We start from the raw sequence: 23,872 nt of genomic DNA on the forward strand, positions 1-23,872 counted from the left end.
ATTATTATTATTGTTATTATTATTATTCTAAGCCAGTTATACATCTATTTATCCTGGAAACAACTTTATTTGGCATGGACATTAAAACAGGGCTCCTCTGCTTCTTGCATTGATCAAATTTACTGTGTTCACTATGTGATTTTTAGAAACTTAAATATCCTGACTCTAAACTAAGAAAACGTTCAGGAAAAATATTTGTAAACCTAAATGTTGGTCATAATAATCTCGTCTATGTGAAATTTTCAAGAATAAAATAGTGTACATGAAAAACAGCTAAGTTGAACGTGTTTCATTTTTCCCGCCCTTAGGTCGGTCCGCAAACCTATCGCCCCGCCCACAATTCATTTTCCAGCCTCTGTCGGGCCATTGACGGACCGATTCCCGTCAGACCTGCTCAGCTCGCGAGCTGCTAGTTTGGTTAAACAAGAGGCGAGTGGCGCAAGTTACATTGATTAGTTTTGTAGCCTAATCAATTAATAGCGCGCTAGGATCTATCTCATTCTCATTTTGTTTAAAACATCTCAACATAGATATTTAATTATCCTGAAATATAAGTTAATTTTAATGTTGCAGGGACACTTCTTTGTATTGTTTTTTTTGTGTGTGTGTGTTCAAGGTAATATTGCGCGCGCTTCATATTGTGGAGGCATGAGCAGGGGGTATAAATCTGGGGCGGTTACCATAGTGACACCTGAGCTCAGGACCCCCAAATACCCGGAGGCTAATAAGGTATGTAGCACGATGTTGACAAAACAAATGCTTTGTTTTCCGACCATTAATCCGATTTAAGTAACTAGAGGGATTCTGTTAATCTATACAACATTAACTAAAGCTAAGAAATTAGCAAAGAACGTAAAATAAACCGACCTTCACTGCGCAGCTAAATTAGAGAATGCTAGCGTTAGCAACGTTAGCAATGGCAGGTTCTGGCGTCAAGAGGAAAATTAAAATCATAAATTGACATTTACCAAAGCTGCACAAGAGAGTAGTTATTACTTTACTGGCTTTCTAGTTGGCTAACAAACATGCAAGCAAGCATAGCGATTAGCACCTAACCTAATGATAAAACGTCTTCGTGCTCCTCGCGTCAGTAGCCAAAGTAAGCGGTGGCGTGAGGCAGCCATGACACCATCCAGTTTAAAATTATAGGAGCTCCCATAAGAGCTGGTTTGAAGAGAAGCCGCATACCAGTATACTTATATAATAACTGGCTAAATTCAACTTGCAATAATTCTTGTAATTAAATAAATGCCATCCTATTAGGTCATTGTTAGTTAGTGCTCTCTTTAAATATTTAAAATTTGTTGTAGAGGTTGGTATAACTGGCTTTGACCTTGTGTTTTATGCGTGACTCACATTTATGGGTCTCCAGTCTTTACTCAGTGATGTGATGGTTCCATGTTTTTCCATTTTACTACTTTTTTCAGTAAAAGAAAAGGAAATTATTATAAAAGGCTACTTTATCAGGAAAAAAAACTTCAGATTGTTTTTCAACAAGAAATTGAGCTGAACATTCAAGTGATTCAAGGTATTTTCCAGAAAACAGCCGTGATCTCCTTCATATGCTGTACGTTTTACAGCATGAATGAGCTTATGATTTTAACTGCCATTATTGCCCCAGTTTAAGTAAAGCTTCTCTCTCATTGGTGAGTAACCTTGGCTGCCTTCATGAAATAATTTGGTGTTGTGTTGCAGCAGAACGGTAATGTGGCTGTAGTTAAAAAAACTTTCTGTAGTCTGACTTCTGGGGAAATGTCACAAGGTTAAGGAAAGGTGGTTGTGCAGAGGATGAATTCATTGCAGTCTGTTGCATTTAGATCCAGACCACTCCTGGTATCAGCTTTGATGTGGATTTATATGTATGAAATGACAGCCGTTTAGCGTATACTACATAGAAAGCACTTTTATACCTGGATATTTTGGCCCTTTTTGGAATATCGCAAGTGAAGGATGCTTTACTTTTTCTTTTCACCTCTTATTTCTGTACATGAATCTCAATTGGTGCAACTGTATGAACATAATCAACCTTTGCCCTGAATGTTATTAATAGAAGGAACTGTAGGACAGATTGTATTTATTTCCATAAAAGATGGTGTAGTATTTACTGTGCTAAAGGAGATGGTAAAGGAACAGTCCATATCCCCTTGGTTGTGGCTTATTAAGCTGTGCAGCCTGACCTTGTGGATCGAACGCTGATTAATAATCAGGACATTTTAGCTCTTTATAAACAATAATTTTCACAAAGGAATGAGTAAAGTAATATCTGATGAGGAACTGTGCTTCAGTAGAAGGTGAACGTGAACCTGAGCAGGTTTCTAGGTGTTTTTAGTAGAGGTGTTATGCTGGTAAATATCTCAGGAATTCTTAGTGAGGAGGATCCAGGGACAGCCCCACATTCACCTTAGAAACACCATGAAGCCCCAGATAGTCTGTGATAGGGAAGAGTGAATCCTTCACTATAAAACCACCTTCATCTCCATGGAAACCAGCAGGACCTTCATGATTCATTACAAACAAATGCAAAATCATAGGAGAAACATTAGCAGAGTTTTTAAGAGCTGGAATCAAACTTTTCATCACAAAACGGCTAAAGTAAGGCCTGGTGCACGTCACGAGTTTTGGGCTGTTTTTGTCCCGATTTTGCCTCTTCCCAACCTCGGACGGCGAACCCCGATCACCATGAGATTTCCCTGTCCAATCCTCAGTTGGTGTGTGGTGTGTTACGAGCAGATTTGTCCTGATAATCCGCTCCGAAACGCTCTGAAGCTGCTTTGTTGTCTTCCTCTGCCTCATTGTTTTTATATTCAGAAAATGTTGTGAAGTTTAGCTTCAGACCTTCTTTTACATCTATGGATACACAATCACAAGAGCTTCAGGAATACTGGGAACGAGGCATGTGTGTGTATTCACACAGGGTGAAGGCTCTGTTTGTTTGTCTACGGAAATGGCTTTGTGGGAATATCAGATTTGTCCCTAACTGGCACATAGTCTGACATCACTTCCTGCACCCTTGTCTTGGCTCAGCGCCACACTGTAGACAACAACAAAGAGCATTTACTGGAAACGAGCATGTATTTCTTGTATGGTAGAGGACTGTTGTGATAAAAAGTTTGACTTTACTAATCCTTTAACACTTACAACTCCATACCATTTTTGCTATTATTAGTCCACTTGTTTTGTTATGAAAACATTCCTATAGAAGCTGAACCCTTTTAATCCCAGTCAGCATCAGTCATGATGTTTCCAGCCTCAGCTTCAGCTGTCAGATTATGAGGCTAAAATGATGTGGGTGATGACGTGGCACGCATCGTAACCAATCAGAGAGCGAGCTGGCTGGAGAACAAGGAAGTAAATAAAGTCCGTGTTCACGCCGTCTTCAGTCTGTTATACTTTTCAGTTCTGTATTTGTCTGTTAACAATAGTTCCAAGACCACCATCCTTCCCTCGTCCTATATATTGTCTTCCATGCTGTGTGTTGTGTTTTTGCGGTTGTTACTATGTTTCTTCTTCTTCGTTTTTTGCCGGTTGTTGCCTTGGTTCTTCTTCTACGTTTTAACGTTTGTCCGGCTCAGAGGACTAGACTCTAGATGAGTTGCTGGACAGCATCGTTATGAGTGTGCTGTTCTGTGATTACATTTTCGGAGCACACCACACACAGTACGATCAAAACTGATTTTATTTAACTTCACGTGTGAGGTCTCCACCAGATAGAAAAATCTCATAAGATTAAAAAAAATCGTTGTGTGCGTGTACCAGGCCTAAGACATGATTTCTGGGTTTAGTATGCTAAAAGTTCGGATTGCTGCTTCCCAGCAAAGTGTGTAGCTGTGAAACTACTTTGGAAAGGGAGTTGAGGCTGCATGCAAGTGTTTAGTTGGAGATAATCTGAGGCCTACACAGATTGCTACTAAAGAATCCTTTTGAGAAATAAAATGTCTTCAATAAACAAAAACAAAAGTCCAGTTGTCTTCCATAAAAGCATTTAGGATTACTGTATCCTGGATGATGGGTGATCTACTTCCATGTATTCAGTAACAGGAGCAGGTTATTTGATAGAGAAATATGAAGATATCGATACTATGGCATAATATCAATAATGTTGAAGCAATAAAATTAGGCAGAAAACTGAACAGATTTGTGTTGACACATATCTGCTGTTACGTGTAAGACGGCTACATATAAAGCCAAACATAACAGGATCAAACACGTCTCAAACTGAAGGAAATGTGGGTGTTTCTAGTCTTAATGTTTAGTGATTAACAGAATTATTCATTTCTAATCTTTGTTTTAGTTGCAATATTGATGGTGTAAATGGACCACCTAAAACCCTGCAGGTTTCCATGGAAACATAGTGGTTAAAGTTTGTGTTAGTGTGACTGAACAATGTTCTATAATGCACATCTCAACCTGTTTGTGTACATCTTTTTCCTCAGCTGAAAATCTAAGGACTCAACCACTTGCAGTTTCCACAATGCTTTAAAGTTATTTACTTGGTTATGATCGACCAACTTGTTTATCTAACTTGAATTAAATTCTTTCAGTTACCTTTCTATTTCTTATGGTGAGGATAAAATGCAGTTCTTGAAACATGCTGTAGGTGGCACCGTCACTCAGGTGGAGCTCTAGAGCCTGTTTATGGTTTTGAATCACTTCCAGTTATTTTCCAGTTATTATAAGCTGTTCTGTCAGTATTCAGTGTTAGAGAGGGGGTTACGGTTTTTGTCTTATTTTGGGCAAGTTGTTAAAGCCTCTGGCCAGAATATCCACACAGCTGACCTGTATTTTTAATGAGTGTTTTTTTATTTATTTATTTACTTTTAAATGGGTTTTCAAACGTACGGCCTAGAGGCCAAAACCGAGCCGCCAGAAGTTCCAGTTTGGCCCGCGCCATTAATTTGGTCAATGTGAAAATGACAAAGGAGACATTAACTTCAATTTCTTTTTAAGTAACAATTGTTCCTAATTTCTCCACACAAGGTTGCAGATTTTAATGTGAAATCTAAAACATTTCCAAGGCAGGGGGGTAACTTTTTCTTATTTTCTTACTCAATAAATTTGACTTGAGTTTGTATTATGAGGTCAGGATTACTATATTTAAAATTCCCTCTGGTTCTTGAGAAATTACTTTTAATCATAATGTGAAATACAGTACTTTTAAATTCCAGATACCTGCAAAGAAATGTCTTGTGATTTTGTAGATTCCATCGTGATCTGCAAGTTGAAATGAATGTGTAAACCAGTGTGTGTGTGTGTGTGTGTGTGTGTATATATATATATATATATATATATATATATATATATATATATATATATATATATATATATATATACACACCAAAATACACAAATTGTATGTGGAGTTTAAATTATAACATTTATAAAAAATATATTTATTTCTTTTTAGCTAATCTTATAAAACCTAAATAAAGTAGAATATGTAAATAGAACTACTATGGAAATGTGTAACTGAGGAAAAATATTGTGGAAACTGCTCTGTTTCTCAAGAAATTTCATTAAATGTGAATGTCTTGATAATTGTACTACTTTGCTGTAAAATAAAGGGAAAACGTGGTGTTTTCATTATTAATAGGTAATTTTACTGGTCTGGCTCACTGGAAACTACATTGTGTCTGAACTAAAATGAGTTTGACTTCCTGCTTTAAAAAAAAAAAAAAGATTTTTTTCCAGCCTTCTTCTGCAAGACCTTTAGTGTCATAAATGATTGCCAACACACATGAACATGCTTATATTTGTCAAGATGCTGTATGAGAGGTTCTAAAAGTAAACCTGATCATTTCTTTTCATTCCTTGTACAGAAATGTGTGTGATGAGCTGCAAGTCGCAGCAAAGCATCCTTGAGGCAGTTTCTACCTTCATTGGTTGTGGACGACAGCATGTCTGATGTGAAAGTGTGTTCCACGGTGAGTGGAAACCCACCTCCACCAGAGGTCATCAATCCCAAGAAGCCTGGTCGTGTAACCAATCAGCTCCAGTATTTGGAGAAGGTGGTGATCAAAGCTTTAAGGAAGCATCAGTATTCGTGGCCTTTCCACGAGCCAGTTGATGCAGTGGCGCTGCACCTTCCAGTAAGTAGTAACTTTTAAGCGTTACAGCTCGGGTTGAGTGTTTGATCATTAAGTGCCTATGTTGTCTCTCAGGATTATTATACAGTCATTACCAATCCCATGGATCTGAGTACCATCAAAAGGAGACTCCAGAACAGATTTTACTGGGAAGCAGAAGAATGTATAAAAGACTTCAACACGATGTTCACTAACTGCTATGTGTACAACCGGGTAAGAGACTAACATTTGTAAAGTTATACTGTAAAACCAGCATGAAAAGCATTTAAAACCTGCACCTCAAAGCTGTGAAGAAGTCCTGTTAGGCAAAGCTTACGGTTGTGAACTTACATTGTGGTAAACTGGTAATTTAATATATTTTTGTCTTGAAATGAAACTGCATTTAAAGAGAAAAACCAAAGAAAGTCATGCTGCATCACTTTATTGAAATCTCTGTTTTTATTCCTCAGCCTGGAGATGACATCGTTTTTATGGCACAGACTCTGGAAAAGTTTTTTTTGCAGAAATTATCCCAAATGCCCAAAGAAGAGTTGGTTACAGCAGCCAGTGTACCCGAGCCAGTGAAGGGCAGAAAGGCCATCCCAGGTGTGTGGAAGATGTGCCAGCATGCAAACATTTGATCATTTTTAACATCAGCTTAAATGTTATAGATAAGTGCTCGGACTTATCTGGCATTACTTGCACTTCAGCTGTGGAAAATCCCCGCAGATTCCTGCTAACAACTGGTTTTTGAGTGTACTAAAATGTTTAGGATCTTCAGTCCTGTGTCAAATGTCTCTGTTATTCATATCTCATCAGCTCTGGCTCAGAGAGCTACAAGAGTGGGCACTGCTCTCCTTTTCTTTACAGAAGCCCATGTTTACGGATATGTTTCACATGCAGGCTTTGAAACCGACAGCTTGTGGCTAAAGGGATGAGACAGAGTTTTACAGTCTGCCGAAAGCTGACAGCTCGGCCTCAGTCCGACTCTGTTGGGACAAGTGTCCCCAAATTCAAGCATGACTGATAAGCCATGCTTTCTAAAGGTGTTGTGTGGTGAACCAGCTATCCTACTGCACAGGTGTGCACTTCATGGGACCTCAGGGTTGCTCAGATGCATATCCAAATAAGGCTGAACGATTAATAGATTTTTAGGTCAAAATTATAATTTAAAGCATTTTATTCCATGGTCTAGGTGAATACTTGATTCTGATTGGCTAGAGGGTGTCCATTAAAAAGTGATAATGGACACCTATGAAAGAAGTTCCGGTCAAATAGACTTATTGTTGTAAATTATTGCGCTGACTAAACGGTGGTTGGTAACCGTGGCAACAGAAACTCAGACGCTGGCTGCAGACACACCAGATCATGTCTTTGACGGGGCGTCGCTGTGAAAGCAGCCCGCAGGCTTATTGAACGATGTAGGAAACTTATTTGTGGACTTTGACTGTTTGGAACAAAATGTTGCATCATCCTCTGGACACACACAAGCTGTAAGAGCTGCACCCGCCCTCTGAAATGTGTGTGTCATGTAACATAACTGCGGCCGACCGAGCTGCAGTTTCTGTGTCAGAGCCGGTTACCTTGGCAACGCGTTACAACAAAATAGTCCACTCTGCCGCTTCTTGTGAAAAACTTACGATTTCAATGGTAAAAAACAACATTAACGCATTAATAATTTACTCATTTCTTTTGTAAGTGACCATGGTATAAGCGGGATAATTCCCTTCGAGGTGTCTGTTATAATAAATTAATGGACTTCACTGAGGCAACCGTCCCTGTGTCGTACATTTTTACTAAATGTAGGTGTTAAAGGCGCGTGAAGTGTGTCATCTGCAGGGAAAACGGTCGTGGTTCCCAGTCTGGAGCCAACTCTGTAGTTGAGCTTTCACATGAAGAGTCTTTTCATCGAGTGTCTGATTCAAGCATCTGCTCGTTGGTGTTGTAATGAGTCGGTGTGTCCAAGTTCAGCCCGTTTGTGAGTTCCTCAGCTGTTCGCACTGTTGAAATTGTGCCATTTATATAATTGTAAATTCCAATTTTTCCTGGTTTCCTATGCGTCCTGTGTGTATCAGAGCAGTATTCACCCCTCCACTCACCGGCTTTGCTAAACCAGTTCACGTTCTGATTTTGTACAAATCTTTTAGTCATTTTCTGTGCAGTGAAAACCTCTCACTGCCTGTGATGAGCATTTGGGACCCCTCAGCCACTGAATCTGTGTAGATCATGTGTACCAGTTTTAAATGTGGTGTAAGATTTGCTCTGAATATACAAACATCAGGCATTCAGTAAACAGTTAATGATGTAATCAATACAAATGATTTTGAAACTGAATATTTTATAGAAAATGCTGAAAAGCGTGTTTAACATTCACAATGATGCTGAGTTATTCTACTTGAAATGTGCTGCAGTGAGATTAAAGATGCAGTGGAACTAAGTTTTGTTGATGTTACATGATTTCTGGGTAAATGTGTTTTGTGCGTGGGCCTCGGAGGCAAAGCAGATCCTTCATGATGTCATACTTGTGTAGTTTTCTGAGAGTTTTTCCTGGTCCTGCTCTGAGTTGTAACTTTCAGAGAATTGGTAAACAAGGTACTACTGCTGGCATGGTGAGCAGATTTAACAGCTTGTTTAAAGCTTGTGTGCATTGTATGAGGAAACCTTGAAAGCAAACTAAGGTGTAGAAATGACGAGTGTAGTTTCTTCCAATTCATGTGCATGTTTTTCACTTCACCCCCTGCAATCCAGGTGCAGTAAAGCAGAGTTCCCTTACATCGGAGGTTTCTCTGCAGCAGAAGGTGGCAGTCGTTCCTCCTGATGTGCCTCACCTTCACCCGCCCATCAGACTGTCTGCACAAACTGATGCAAAAGTAAGAATTTAAAATAATGGGTATCTTGTACATCAGGGACGTTTTCTTAAAGATTAAACTGGATTTAACGCAGTAAAAATGTTCTAGTTGTCAGATTCTTGTTCAGCTCAGCTTGACAGTGTAGTTTCATACTGTTTTTATGTTTTTTTTTTTTTTTTTTTGTTTTGTTTTTTTTCCCCCGCTGTATCCCAGTCTGATTGTCTGGGGCATCTCACACAAGCCCTTTCATACCATGTACAAGCCCCATTTCCAGCAAAGTTGGGAAGTTTACTGCTGCAGGGAAAAGTTCTGTATGGAGGCAGCTCTATTTGTGGGTGTCATGTGAATTCTGGTTCTTTCCATAACGTTTTGAGACGGCAGTCAGACTGACATGCAGATCATACTCAAGGTGGTACAAGTGTGAGCTGCTGCAGGTACATGAGTGGGCAGACATGCACAGCTTCCGTGGGGTTGTTTGACCCATTAACAGCTGTTTGGAGAACTCCAACCACTCATGGTTAGGGCTGGGTTTATAAAAATAGATTTATCGATTTTTGAATCGATTTAATTTAAATAATTCCAATATCTATTCATAAAACTTCAAAATCAGTTTATATACGTCATCATTTCCAGTAATGTGACCCTACTCTCGTGTGACTTACTGAGGCAAGATCTTAGCATATATACACACACCTGGTTTCCTGTGTTGCCTCCGTCCAAAATCAGCTTCTCAGCAGAGATGACGACACGTTCAGATGTTTTTATTCACCAGTGTGGATTATATTGTCCTGTAAAGTATTTTGCAGCGTATTACCGCTCTCATTAGCAGCTAATGCTAATACCGTGGGCGCCGCCACATTCCACAACAGGAAGTGATGTCACCATGCACGTATGTACTTTGAAATAAATCTGATAGTTGTTTAAAGTCACATTTCCTCTAGAACCGGTTTACACTTCGTCCTTTTTATCAAACAGTAAACAGTCTGATGCTGTTTATCTGATTTTACGTGACAGCATGTCATGCTCTCTCTGTGTCCATAGCACACAGATACGTGCATGCACACGCAGGTTTCCGTCAGAGGACAGAGTGCACGTGTCAGAAAACATGTCAATCAGCTGAAATTCAGACAAAAATAGTTTTCAAATTTTTTTTCAGGCAGGTGAGCAGATGGAGGATTTCTCCTGCTCCAGTGTTAGGACCGTCGTCACGGGAACACGCACAGCTCAACAAGCTAAATCTACGTCATTGTAGGAATTTCTGAGTCGTATTACAGCTTCAAATGGATTCCGAATTTTCTGAAGGTTTTACTAACATCAACACGTTATCTGAGATCTGAACTTTAAGAAAGTGACTCTACTGAATGAAACGGTTTCATCAGGACATTTAAAAAGTTTAACCTTATTTTTGTCCTGAGTGCTTTTTTTTTTTCTACTTCATCACAGCATTTCTGGCTGTGAATCTGGGGAAACCCCATTATGTTTTTTCAGAAATGCATGTGGATGAGTCAGATCAGATTATTACGATAATCGATTAGTCACAGATAACTTATTTTAAAATTAAATGCACTCTGTTATAAAAATAGTTATGAGAATGTCTTTCTTATTTTCAAGAAAAATAAATGATGATGCTACACAATTAGCTGTAAATTAATCAATATATCAAATCGGATTTAACTGAAATCTAATCAAAATAGACTGTTTGTCTATTTGAATTGAATTGATTCAGGAAATTAGTGACCGTACCCAGTCCTAGTCATGGTATTAAATTTTTTTGGTGTGAAGCACTTTGGTCAACCGTGTTATAAATAAAGTGGAGTTAGAGTAAATTAATTAAACATATGGCTTTATTATTATTATTACTGAGCCATATTCCTAAAGGAGCAGATGTTCATTCTGAGCGCAGCAAATGATTTTAACACGTCAGCTACTCACTGCCTGTCCAAAGAGAAAAAACAAAAGCTGCCTCCTGGATTTAACTAAGCATATAAGTAGGAGCCTCCTGACCCTAACTGATGCAATGAGCAGCTTCTCATTTCTTAACCAACCATGTGGAAAGACTCATCCCGTGGTTGATGAAAAGACTAAGAATTGTCAGATCACTGGCATCAAGCGGACAAAATCTCCTCTCAGCTGGAGCCCATACCACCCCAGCTCCTCTGTCAGCTCTGCTCCTCCCCAACCCCAACAAAGGGCCTCCCTCCCCTTACAGGTACTGAACCTGCAGCTCTAAACCACCCATCCCAAGCCACAGGTCCAGATGCCATCAGCTCCAGGGTGCTTAGAGGGTGTGCAGACCAGCTAGGAAGGTAGTCCTGCACTTTTTCAACTTGAACCTCTATTTAGAGAAAGTCCCAGTCTTGTGGAAGACCTCCTGCGTGGTTCCAATTACCAAAGTATCTCACACAAGCGAAACCACTATACCACTACAGACCCACTGCCCTGACCTCCAAACTGATGAAGACCATGGAGACTATTGTACTTGGCCATCTTCACACCCAGTAATCTCTACGCTGGACCCGTTGCATCGGGGTGGATGATGCCATCATCTACCTGTTGTATCGGGGCCTGTCTCACTTGGAGTTCCCTGGGGTCCCTGTGAGAGTCATGTTCTTTGACTTCCTCAGTGCTTTCAACACCATCCAGCCTTTGCTGCTGTAGGTGAAGATGGAGAAGGCTAGCATGGACCAACAACTGGTTGCTTGGACCATCAACTACCTCACTGGCAGACTACAGTACGAGAGGATGCGTGGCTATGAATCAGATGTGGTAGTCTGCAGCACCCAGGCCCCCCAGGGGACGATCCTCTCACCGTTCCTGTTCACACTGTATACCTCGGACTTCAGCTACAACTCCACCCTCTGTCATCTGCAAAAGATCTCGGATGACTCTGCCGTTGTGTCAGAGGGGAATGAGCAGGAGTACGGGGGGGGGGGGGGGGCATTGCTGATTTTGTGTACTGGTGTGAGCAAAACCACCACCCTCAATACCAACAAGACCAAAGAGATTGTGGTTGACTTTCGCCGAAAACCCCCACTCACACACCAGTGAACATCGAGGGCTTAGACATTAATAGTGGACTCATACTGGGTGTTCGCCTCAAGAGAAAAAAAGAGAAAGACTGGACTGGACAGACAACATGGACGCCTTATACGGGAAGGGCCAGGGTCGTCTGTACCTGTTAAGAAGGCTGAGATCCTTCAGTGTAGATGGAGCTCTACTCCAGACATTTTATGACACCGTCTGCAGCCTTCTATGCAATTGTGTGCAGGTGAGGTATCAGCACAGACAGTCAGGAAGAGACTTAAACTGGTTTAGAGAGCTGGATTTGTCTTGGGCTTTTCACTGGACTCCGTCAAGGATGTAGCAGACAGCCAGATGTTGGCCAAGCCAACATCCACAATGGACAACTCCACCCACCTGATGCATCCTGCTGTAGTGGCTTTAAGCAGCTCTTTCAGTGCAAGGTTGCTACACCCCCAGTGCTGGAAGGAGCGCTACTGCAGGTCATACCTTCCTACAGCCATCAGACTGTATAACGGCTCCTTATAGCACCTAATGTACAACTCAGTTCCTGTCACGGCCATCACCCTGTCTGTTCACCTCATCACACCCATTGCTCCCCACCACTCTTTGTGTGCAATTTTATGTAAATACTTATTATTTTTTTTAATATTTCTTGATACAACCCACCATAGAATATGTATTTAGTTAGCTGTTATTACTACTGCTGCTGCTGTTATTGGCCCCACTACCTGCAGCGTGTGTGTGTCTTATTCTCTTTCTCTCTGGGACTGTCCTTTACACTCTTGCTGCTGTGGCATGTAAATTTCCCCATTGTGGGATCAATAAGTATTATTTTAATAGTGAAAATAAAAACATTTCCAAGTGAACAATGTGAAGGGAACTTAACGGGATTGAAACTGAACAGCTGTGTAGCCATAAGAAAACCACTCATCAGTGAGGCTAACGGAAGAAAAAGACTTTGGTTTGCTAGGGAGTATAAAGATTGTAGAAGAAGGTCATGTGGTCTGATGAGTCCAGGTTTACCCTGTTCCAGAGCGATGGAGCATCAGGGTAAGAAGATGGGCAGATAAGGTGATGCAGCCATCACGCCTAGTGCTACTGTACAAGCCGCATATGATTTGGGGTTGCTGCAGTTGGCCAGGTCTAGGTTCAGCAACATGTGTCCAAGGAATAAGGTCAGCTGATACCTGAATATACTGAATGAGCAGGTTATTCTTCCCTGATGACACGACCTTATTCAAGGATGACAATGCAGGATTGATGGGGCTCAGAAGAGTGGTTCAGGGAACAGGGAACATGGATTGGCCACCAGAGTCCAGACCTGAACCCTGTTGAGAATCCTTGGGATGTGTTGGAGAAGGCTTTGCACAGTGGCCGGACTCCCATCATCAATACAAGATCCTAGAGAAAAATAAATGCAACTCTGGATGGAAATAAATCTTGTGGCATTGCAGAAGCTCATCGATGCCACAGTGAATGCTGCTGGAATCAAAGCTGAAGGTGGTCCAATAAAATATTTTAGTGTGTTTGATCTTTTCTTTTTGACCAGGCAGTGTACTTTTTCAGCAGAAAATGTTTTTGTTCAGAGAAAAACTTGATCTGAGTAAACTCAAATTAATTCTGGGCATACACTAGGGCTGGGCAATATATCGAGATTTTCAAATATATCGAGACTTTATCAGGCGCAATATAGTAGGAAGCAATATCGTTTATATCGAGATAGCTTGTTTTAAGTTAAAAGCATCTTTTCTTTTGCGTTTTGCACAGCTGTATTTTTGTTATGGTCATTGAACAAAATTTTTAAATTATTTTGTTTTAGGAGCATTTAATTTAATATAAAGGTACTGTAATTTCAGTCAGCTGTTTTAATGCACATGTGCTGCTAATCATTAATAAATTGACAAAAAATATATATATCGAGATATATATCGTGATTCAGGTAAAAAATATCGAGATATAAGATTTGGTTCATATCACCCAGCCCTAGCACACACACAGCGCGCGTGCATGCACACACACACACAATCTGTCTTTGTTCCCATCTGTGTAAATATCCAAGGATAAAACTTTCACGTAGTTTTATTAATCTTCTCCCTCATTGTTCTCACCTCGCTGACACACTGACACACACACCTGTGCTCATGCTTCCATCAGGTCTGTCAACTCGCTCACTCAGCTTGCTGCAGTTGTACGTGCAACCAATCACAGGCTTGGACAAAATCATGCTGATTAGCTGCATCATAATGCTGGAAAAGATGGTTTCTGAATGAAAGAGGAGTTGATGGTTTCAAACTTCATTAAAGATGCAAACATGTATAGGATGTGCTGTGAAGCTGACATCTGAGCTCAGCATACTCAGGCAGGAATTATCCAGTCTGCCTCCAACAGCATCGTCCGGTGTTGTGTGGAGATGGTGTTCTCATTCCTTTTCTACATGTTTAAACTTGTTAAACATGTAGGAAAGCGATATTCCCATCTACCACCTGCATGTTTAATCCAACTGCTTTGAGTTATGTTCATTTGATAGACTTGAGTCCATGTTCGTAATTTTACGTGAATCTTTAGCAAAGCGTGTGCACAGTGGTCACTTTTATGCCTGAATAAGCCGTGAGGGAGATATTGATGGAAAACTTGCAAATGTTTGACTGGCTGATGCCGTCATAAGAAGGTAAGCCACATCATGGTTGGAAAGACTTCATACCCAAACCTACCAAACCATCTCCTACTGTCAGAGTTTATTGTACAATCGTTCTGTCTTTGTCTCTTTTCCAGCTTATCTTGAGTGTGTTTCAGACATTAACTTGACATTTAATCAACAAAATGAAGGTAGTCATTGGAGAGGCTGAAAATATGTTTTATACATGGGGTTGTTTTTAAATAAAGGTTGAAACGGATTTCTGTTTTTAGAAAACTTCCTAACTTTTCTGGAGACGGATTTATTTTTACTTAGACTTTTAAAACTGATGCAAGTTGTTTTCTAATAAACTGACTTCAACTCTTTTCAAACATTAATGTCAAATGAGAAGCTTTATATAATTTCTTTGTGGCTTCTTTTAGCCCAGAATTTTAAATGTTGAAATGGAGAGAAGAAAGTAAGAGGCTGACCCCCCCGCTCCCGTCTCTCTAATTATTCAGATGAAAAAGGGTTTGAAGAGGAAAGTAGACCCCGTGGCCCTCAGCACCTTGGTGGTCAGCAGCAGTGAGGTTTCCACCGCTGAGGACCATTCAGCACCTTGTACACTGCTGCCTAGAAGTGGCAGCGGGAGGCCCATCAAGTCTACTAAGAAGGACTTTCCCATATTTGAGGACAAGAGGGTCAGACTTCCTGAACAGCTCTTGTACTGTGATGGTATCCTTAAGGAGATGCTGTCCAAGAGGCACTACGCGTATGCATGGCCTTTTTATACGCCAGTTGATTCAGTGGCTTTGGGCTTGCATGACTACCATGACATCATCCAGCAGCCTATGGACCTGAGCACCATCAGGGTAAAACAACTGTGGTGATGCTCATTAGTGTATATTACACCAGATTTCATTTTAAATTTTATTTTTTTGTCCTAACACCCTCAGAAAAAAATGGATCAGGGAGAGTACGGAGATGCAAAGGAGTTTGCTGCTGATGTCCGACTGATGTTCTCCAACTGCTACAGATACAACCCACCGTCACATGAGGTGGTGTACATGGCAAGAAAACTGCAGGTATTTTTTTATTTTAATGTCTAACTTAGGGGGTACGCTTAAATGTGTTTCTTATGTAGCTGTTTGCTTTGTTAGAAGTATCCTCTGTCTGTCCCGGCACAGTTATAACTAGCAGCTACTTTTCCTGGAAGTCGGTCATCTTTAGGCACAAGATGTGAGCAGAGTGCTGTTAAGCAGTCCTTTTTGTGCACCGGGGACGGTGCAGGGACCAACAAGTTCTTCTTCTGGGACGCTGCATGACGTTGCAGCTGAGTTTCGCTTTACACACCGCGTCACATTCTAGCAAGCAGATTTGAACACCAGCTGTTTTGAATGCTCAACATGACTTTCACTATAGACTATGATTTTATCATATTTTACAGGGCATTTGATTTTTCAAATGAGATTTAATTTTGGTGGTTCTGTAGAAAATGTTTTCACTTGAAATCCCTCTGGAAAAAAAATATATATAGAGCCATAAGAAATAAATGCAACAGATTGGAACAGACTTTTATTTATTTAATGATTATTGTTTTATAGGCAATAACTAATAGGCTCTGTTAGTTCCAGGTTCAATATGAGCAACAAGGTCATTTTACTAAGTTTTTAATAAACATTGAACCAGAGCAACTCTCACCTTGTTCCAGTGTTTTCATTTTGGCTCGCTGTGTATTTCTAAGGTGTGACGATGCGTGCAGAGTTTTAAAGCCCTGTGTGTAATGTTCTGCAAGTGTAAAGTTGTGTATCTCTGGACAGGTGTTTGCTTCTGTAAAAATAGTCAATTTAGTGTGTAAATAATTGTAAAAAGAAACAAGTTCTACAATTTAATATTTTAACAATAATTCTACCAAAATGATTGTTTGCAACAACAGGATGTTTTTGAGGCCCGTTTTCTGAAGATTCCTCCAGAAGCAGAGAAATGCTCAGCATCTCTTCAGAGAGATGGAAAGGAAAGGAAACAGAACCGAGTGGGAAGTCTCTCCACCACAGCGAGCTCTGAGAGTGAAAGCTCCTCAGAGTTTGAGCATTCGTCGGAGGTGGTTGCCATGCAGCTGGCTCATCTGGAGGAACGGGTTGGTTTCCTACAGGTTGACCAATGTGTGTGTTTTAGGAAGTTGAGTCCATAAATGTCTTAATGGCCTTTCAGCTGGAAGCTGTCAGTGATCAGCTGACCAGACTCACCCAGGACCCTCTGAAAAGAAAGAAGAAAGGGAAGCTGAAAAGGGAGAAAAAAACTAAAGAAAAGGATCTTGCTCGACTTAAAGACATATCTTCGCAGTACAAATCTATCATAGAAAAACTTGCACACAGCAAGAGTTCTGCTCTGTAAGTAAGCACCAGATCACTTTATATGGCTTACGACTAAAGAACTGTTCATGTTTCAGCTGTGATGTTGCATGTGTTTAGGCACGAAGGCAAACATCACCATGGAGTACCCATTAAATGTGAGAACGAGATGTCATTGGTACCCCTGTGTTACAAGGAGAAGAAGCAGCTGAAGCTGGACATCTCCAAGCTTCCTGGTGACAAACTGGGCGAGTTGTTGAGCATCATTCGCGACAGGGAGTCCTGTCTGCAAGATTCTGGTCCAGAGGAGGTTGAAGTCAACTTTGAAAGGCTGAAGACTTCCACATTGAGGACGCTGCAGAGGTTTGTTGCTGCTTGTCTGAGGAAATGCGACAAGCGCAGAAACAGTAAGCACAGCTCAGTCCTCCTCACTCAGGCCGTACTCCTTTTAAAGCTTCCCAAAGCGACAGCCAGTGGTCATGTGCTTTGTTTCTTAGAGAAACAGCTGAAGTCTAAAGGACGAGTGCTGGTGGAGAGACAGAAGGATGACGAGACACCATTGGTTACCAGCAGTGACTTGTTAAAGAAAAAACAGGGTGAGAGCTGGATTATTGATTTTTATTTTTTAAAAATATATTTATGTATTTATTTCAGTGCCACAGCCTTTTAAAGTAACCCTTCTTTCGTAAACTGCTGCAGTCGAGGCGTTTCCTGAGCGCAGCCGTCCGTCTCGCCTGAACGACGACCGCAGCCGCTCATCGTCCAGCTCTGGCGGCAGCAGTACGACTGGTTCAGATCCCAGTTCCTCTGATAGCAGCAGCTCTGAATCAGGTCGGCTTCTGTCTCCACTCGGTGCCTCTTCAAATAAAGTTGTGTTTATCTGTGTAAACCGGAGCAAGTTGTCTACATGAGAATGAAGCCAGGACAGCCTCATTGGTTGGAGTGCATCGTTTTATTTTAGGTGAAAGGACCACTGGTGTGTTTTTAAAAACCACCGTATTCCATCAAAGAAGCTTTCTCCTTAAATCAGGTTGACATGGTAATAATTTATCAAGACATTTTCCTTAAATCTGACATGATCAGAACATTAAGTCAGTGACCTGGTTTTATCTGATGTGTGTGACATGATGAATGCTCTAACAAAACTAAAAGGACTTTTATTACGACAACCAGCAAGACACACCAGCTGCTTTCTTTACTTTGTATAAATGACTTTTTAAACTATTCAGCATGAAGGAAAAAGAAGAGAAGAAAAGCATTTCCATCATCGGAAGAGATAAATATGATTCCCCAGAGTGGAAATGAATCCAGTTTTAATGGTGGTGCAGGATCAGGATGTTAAGTTTATTTTTACAATATCTGGTCATATTTGTCTTTGAAGAAATTGACAAGTGTTTAAAGTTCAGTCGACAATCTGAAGTCTTCTTCCATGCTTTCAGACCCAAAGACAAAGAAGACCAAATCAAAAGACTTGTGCCAGAAAGTTAACAAAAAGGTAAACACGTTTTGCTTAAAGGAATCGATGCTTCAAAGCCAGATTGCTTCAATGAAATGTTAAGACTATCTTGTGTTTGATTTAAGGTGGCACATGATTCCAGCAGTAAACGGATGTTGGAGAGCGAAGATTTTTCAAAGGCTGGGGCTGGAGTTCATCAGCTTCTTCCTAAAACACACCTTGATGCAGAGCAGAGCTCAGATGAACAGGTTTTTTCTCCTCCAGGTGATTCTTATGTCCTTTTAGCTTAAAATCTCCGGGACTTTAGTTTGATGGACACTCCATGTGGCCAATCACAGAGTTGGATCATACCATTATGTAAAGATGGAGGGGTGGGTGGGTGGGCTGGGGCAGGCAGATGCTCAGAGGACAGTTTAATGGTACGTTAAAGAAACATTGAAGAAATTGGGTAAAACTGAAAAAATCTGCATTTAAATGGTTTTGGAGACTGAAAAGCTGCTGAATGAAAACATCTGCTACTTTTCAGATTTGTTTGTTGTGGTCCTGCGTTCAGTTCTGCGTATAAAGGTTTGATTAAAACGTTAAACAATTAAAAAAAGGCACATAAAAATACTGCTTTTATTAAACCCTGGTTGAAGATTTCATACCAACACAAACCATCCATGATTGCCATATCCGGCTAAAACAGAAGCTGGGAGTGATTTTAAATGAAGAACTTTTTGTGATCCATCAGAGGCAGGAACCTGTGAAAAGAGCCAGACCCCCATCACTGTGATGGATGAAGCAAATTTCCTTTTTTCCAGACACAGTGCAGGGAAGAGATTTAAATAGAGAAGAAAAAAATATGGTGCTTAGACGGTTTTAAGCTGGTTAGTAACTGGTTAGTCAGTTGTTTTGTTTGTTTCTGGAAAAGAGAATTCAGAGTGTTTTAAAGAAGTTCTTTAAAAACTATTTAAAGAAACATGTCTGATTAAGTGCAATCAGTGGCTCTGATAACCTGCGTTATTTTACCCCAGTAAACATTTAGCTGGTGGAAATTCTGATTGGCCGGTGGCTTTATGACTCGACCTGCTTCATTGGCGAATAAAAAAGCTCAATCATTGTTTCTATGTGCACGTAAACACTTTGAATTAGGTGTGACGTGTTAACGAATGGTGTGTCATTAACTGTTTGACAGATTTCTCTGCCCTCATATCACCCATGGCCTCTCCTGGGTTTTTACCAGATTGGGCTGCAGCAAGATTTGAGGTAACTGGAAAAACCATACAGCTTTTTTTTTTTTTTTAAGAAATATTTGGTTTATTAATTAAATTGGCCTCTCAGATTGATATATAAATATAATTTTTTTTTTTACCCCAGAAATAGTAAAATAACCAGATTCACACGTCCACGTTATCAGGTCCACCTTCTAGTACCACGTTCGACCCCTTGTTTTCCTCCAGAACTGCCTCAATTCTTAGTGTCATTGATTAGAAAAAGTCACCTGAGGAAACCTTCCTCAGAGATTTCACCTCATATTGACCTAACAGGGCTTCACATTGGTGTGGTGACTGGCACCACGGCCTCACAGCAACAAGGTCACCTGTTCGAACCTCAGCTGGGGAGGACGATTCAGACATTCTGGTCCAGACAACTGCTGCTCACTGGAGATGGTTGTGTACCATGACACGTTTAAAGTTACTTAAATCCACTTTCTTCCTCACTGTGATTCTCAGTTTGAACTTCAGCAGGTCATCTCCACCTTGTCTACGTGACTAGATGTTGCTGCCATGTGATTGGCTGCTTAGATGTTTTTCTTAACAAGCAGGTGACCCTGATAATGTGGACGATTAGTTTGTATGATGGTCATAAATGACTTTGAACATCTTACCCGATGGCAGCATAGCTGTTTACCATCAACCCTAATGTTCCTGATGCTAAAGTCTCACCTTTCGGTAGGTTCCAGCTTTGTCCCCTCTCGGAGACAGTCCACTACCTAGAGATGAGTCTAAAGATGAGACGAGTTACAGTAAGTACCACAGAAATGCTCAGTTAGCTTTAAAATGATAATGAACTAATACTTCTCTCCTTCCAAGCCTTGATTTTTAAGTGATTATGGCAGCTTTCAGATACTGTGAGGATTTTCCTGATGTCCCTCAAACCAGTGCAACCAGTAACTCTACTAAAGAGGAAAACACCCAAATTCCTAAAAAGGTTGGAGTTGTTGTTCTTCTAGTGACAAACATCGGTTCATAATTCAGCTTTAAAGTTTATCCTCTACAGACAACAGTTAAATGATGTCCTGTAATTCGTCTGTCGTAGGACATTTTTCTGAAAAATACAGAGTCCTGGGGGAAACTGGTGAGACATTCGGTCACCCCAGCTGTGATCAAGTGCTCCAGAGAGAGCTTCCAGCAGTTCCGTAAGACGGCTCTGGAAAGGGAAGAACGGGAGAAAGTCCTGAAGAAGAAACCGATGGATGAAAACAAGAAGAGCGAGACTGCAGACCAGAGGTATTCACTAAAAAACAAAAGTACTTCACAGCTGTTACTGACCGGAAATCCTTTTACAACCTCAACTCCCACAGAGCCGAGGGGCTGTGTAAAATGTTAGAGATGTTCAGCTTAGAGCAGCAGAGCGTGATAAACTTCAAATTATTGACTTAATCATTATCGGCTCATCCTGGATTTGGAACAGTGAGTGGTTCTAAAACCAAACGGCTGAAACAAAACATGCTTCAACTAATTTTAAAAGGAGCACCTTAAAGAGGTGGAGTCTCTCCAAAGTAAACCTGGAGAGAAAAGAAGAGAAAATTAAACTTGTGGAACAACATCAGAATATTGTATCTGAATGTGAGATTATTCCAGCATCGTCTTTACATGATTTATCCAAATATTCACCATCTGGAGACATTAAAGAGCAGAAGAGCCAGATGGAAAAAATGCCTGAAATCTTGGGCTCACGAAGTTCACCGTGTCATCATTCCGTGCAGGTTACAGCTCTTAAACATGTGATCCAGAAAGTGGAAAACTGTTCAGAGCTTAGATGAGTCCAAATCCTCCATTCAATTAATTTAGACAGGGACTCACTCTGAGGAAAAGGGCATCTGGCTTGTTACCAGCTCACCTTTGAGCCTGGCAGCTGTCAGGCAGGTGTCAGCTCCAGTCCTCAGGCGGCAGTCCAACAGGTTTTAGGTGTTTCCTGCTCCAACACATTTCTCTTAACGGCTTACGTGCTGCCCAAGCATGATGACCCATTAACCTCCTCTTGCCTCCTGTCTGAAGTCACATGCCCAAAATAAACATTTATGTATGATCCTGGTCTCCAAAGAGAGCCGAGACCTGTGAGATGACAGGGGGCTCGAGTTGTGAAGAGGTTGATCTGATTCAGGTGTGAGTCATCCAAAACCTGCAGGACAGCAGCCTTGAGAACAGACTACTCTAAGATGAGTGTATATGCAGCTGTTAGCGCAACATCTGCTCCCACCCAGACTGGATTTTTCCAGGGAAGGATTGCTACTCTCAGGCTCTGTAGGAGAAAAGTCCAGGTCCTGGACTGGCCTGCCCGCAGTCCACACCTCTTTACCACCTGAAAACACCGGGTGCATCCTCAAATGCTAAATATGGTGAAGAACCATGACTGTCAACCAGCTGGATTCCCAAACAAGACCAGAATGGGATGAAATTTCTCCTCCTGAGGTCCAGTTTCCAGACATCTACGCTTCATGGACTTTTTACACCACACTAGGACTCTTTTGGGATTGAGGTTGTACTTAGATTTCTGTCAGGAAAAAATGTTTTTCTAAGCACCAGCATTCGGCATGACTCCATGTCCCGGTGTTGTTGAATAACTCATTTCCAAGCAGCAACCTCCAGGTAACTGAGATGGTCTCTCTGTAGGCTTCCAGGCCCATGTAAAGCAGAGCAGGCTCCACAGCCCGTTAAAGACTGTTCTACTTGGTTAGCCAGCATTTGTGCAGAGGCTGTCCTGAATGTCCCTAAACACACGGAACAACGACACATTCCCAGTAAAAGCCAACTTCCATCCTCAAAGCCCTCTGTGGACACAGAGAGAGAGATGGCCCGCAGAAAAGAGCAAGAACGCCGCAGGCGAGAGGCTGTGAGTACCCTACCCTGATGATGGAGACCTTTCTCCTCATTTCTGAAGCTATAAACTGCATTTTAACACCCGTGTTCTTCCTTTGTTTGTCTAGATGTCTGGTATTGACATAACCATGCAGTGGGACATCATGACTACGTTTGAGCTAAACCTGGACTAAAAGTCACCTGGAAAAAAAGTTTCTCTGGATTTAAAACATAACGTTGTTTCTGTCCTGATCATCAAAAATGAGCTGTGTGTGGTTGAGCCTCAGATAAATGCATGCGTAAATATAAGTGGGGTGGGGGGAATCATATCTCTGCACTAAAGCACTGTTAATTTGTCATGATTGGTTTGAAGCACTATAACTGAACAAATGACAGGTGAAGTCATGCATCCGGTCGCTGCCACCTTGTTTACAAAAAAGCAAAGTGTTGTTCAGTTCTTGTTTCTAAGTTCTGTCCTTCAGTAAATTCTCACCACAGTTAAACATAACATTACTGCACAGAGACGTCCGGGTCCTCAGAGGTCCCAGCTCTGGACTCGATCTGGGTTTCTACTTTACCTGCACACGCAGTGCACTTTGTTTCTCGTATAGTTCTGCCAGTTCCAAAGATTTTCAGTCGTATTAGCAGATGTTTAAGTGATTTTCTTTTTTTACTCATAATAAAATCTGTTTTTCACCAAGTTATCAGCATCACTTTATCATTAAGTTATAACTGTAGCGTAACCATTTAGTACACGTTTTCCTCACGACTGTAGAAACAGGTGTAGTAATTTTGGCGTTTTTAAATGTAATAGTCAGTAACCTCCCATTAAAGCAATCATACCTAATTTTTGATGACAAAAAAATAAAACAAAAAGAAACGTTGCATTTCTGAGAAATCCCGTCATGTATTACTATATATTTATATATTTTCAATTATATTTATGCTAGGCTAATAATACTTTAATAATACATTCATGAAATTGACAATATTGACTTTATTACTTAAAAAATGGCCAAAATTATGACATTATTGGTTGCTAGAAACCCGTATAATAAATACCCGTTTGTACACTGCATTGTGAAATATTTCCAAATATAAGTAAAGACTGGTCCCTGGTTTTGTGTCGTGCATCTGCGTTCATGTCTGTTCTCTACTGGCTGTTCAGGCTCATTGTCCTGCACCTCACTGACACTTATAAATCACCAGGCAATAAATGAAATAAAAAAATGCACTAAATATTTCCCTTAAATATTTATTTTTCATTCCTTCATTATCTGCACCTCTTAATCAATTCAGGGTTGGGGGGAAGCTGGAGCCTATCCCAGCAACTAACCCTGGACAGGTCGCCAGTCCATCGCAGGGCCAACCGAGGCAAACAACCACTCACACTCACTCCTAGAGAGAATTAACCTGACATGCATGTCTTTGAACGGTGGTTGTACCTGGAGA

General features: G+C 40.8%; 1 protein-coding gene across 1 annotated transcript; it reads left to right on the forward strand.

Annotated features, from left to right (window-relative positions):
* The first annotated feature begins 642 nt into the window (after positions 1–642).
* On the forward strand, positions 643–23,334 carry brdt (bromodomain, testis-specific). The gene is made up of 21 exons (XM_042005596.1): positions 643–729; positions 5,817–6,086; positions 6,159–6,296; positions 6,533–6,668; positions 8,811–8,932; positions 15,071–15,421; positions 15,506–15,634; positions 16,486–16,686; positions 16,761–16,939; positions 17,021–17,307; positions 17,398–17,496; positions 17,600–17,731; positions 18,340–18,395; positions 18,482–18,620; positions 19,534–19,604; positions 20,295–20,364; positions 20,458–20,549; positions 20,658–20,848; positions 22,235–22,454; positions 22,549–22,678; positions 22,715–23,334. Exons 2-20 carry the CDS (start codon positions 5,895–5,897, stop codon positions 22,612–22,614), a joined length of 2,871 nt encoding a protein of 956 aa, XP_041861530.1. The 5' UTR covers positions 643–729; positions 5,817–5,894; the 3' UTR covers positions 22,615–22,678; positions 22,715–23,334.
* Positions 23,335–23,872: the final 538 nt, after the last annotated feature.

This window comes from Melanotaenia boesemani, chromosome 14 (assembly GCF_017639745.1).
Source record: "Melanotaenia boesemani isolate fMelBoe1 chromosome 14, fMelBoe1.pri, whole genome shotgun sequence".
Taxonomy (NCBI): domain Eukaryota; kingdom Metazoa; phylum Chordata; class Actinopteri; order Atheriniformes; family Melanotaeniidae; genus Melanotaenia; species Melanotaenia boesemani.

Excerpts from the sequence above, each read along its gene's own strand:
- brdt (XM_042005596.1), top strand. The coding sequence starts at position 5,895 with ATGTCTGATGTGAAAGTGTGTTCCACGGTGAGTGGAAACCCACCTCCA. Across the intron at positions 6,297-6,532 it reads ACTGCTATGTGTACAACCGG|CCTGGAGATGACATCGTTTT; the intron begins GTAAGAGACTAA and ends TTTATTCCTCAG. Across the intron at positions 20,550-20,657 it reads ACACCCAAATTCCTAAAAAG|GACATTTTTCTGAAAAATAC; the intron begins GTTGGAGTTGTT and ends CGTCTGTCGTAG.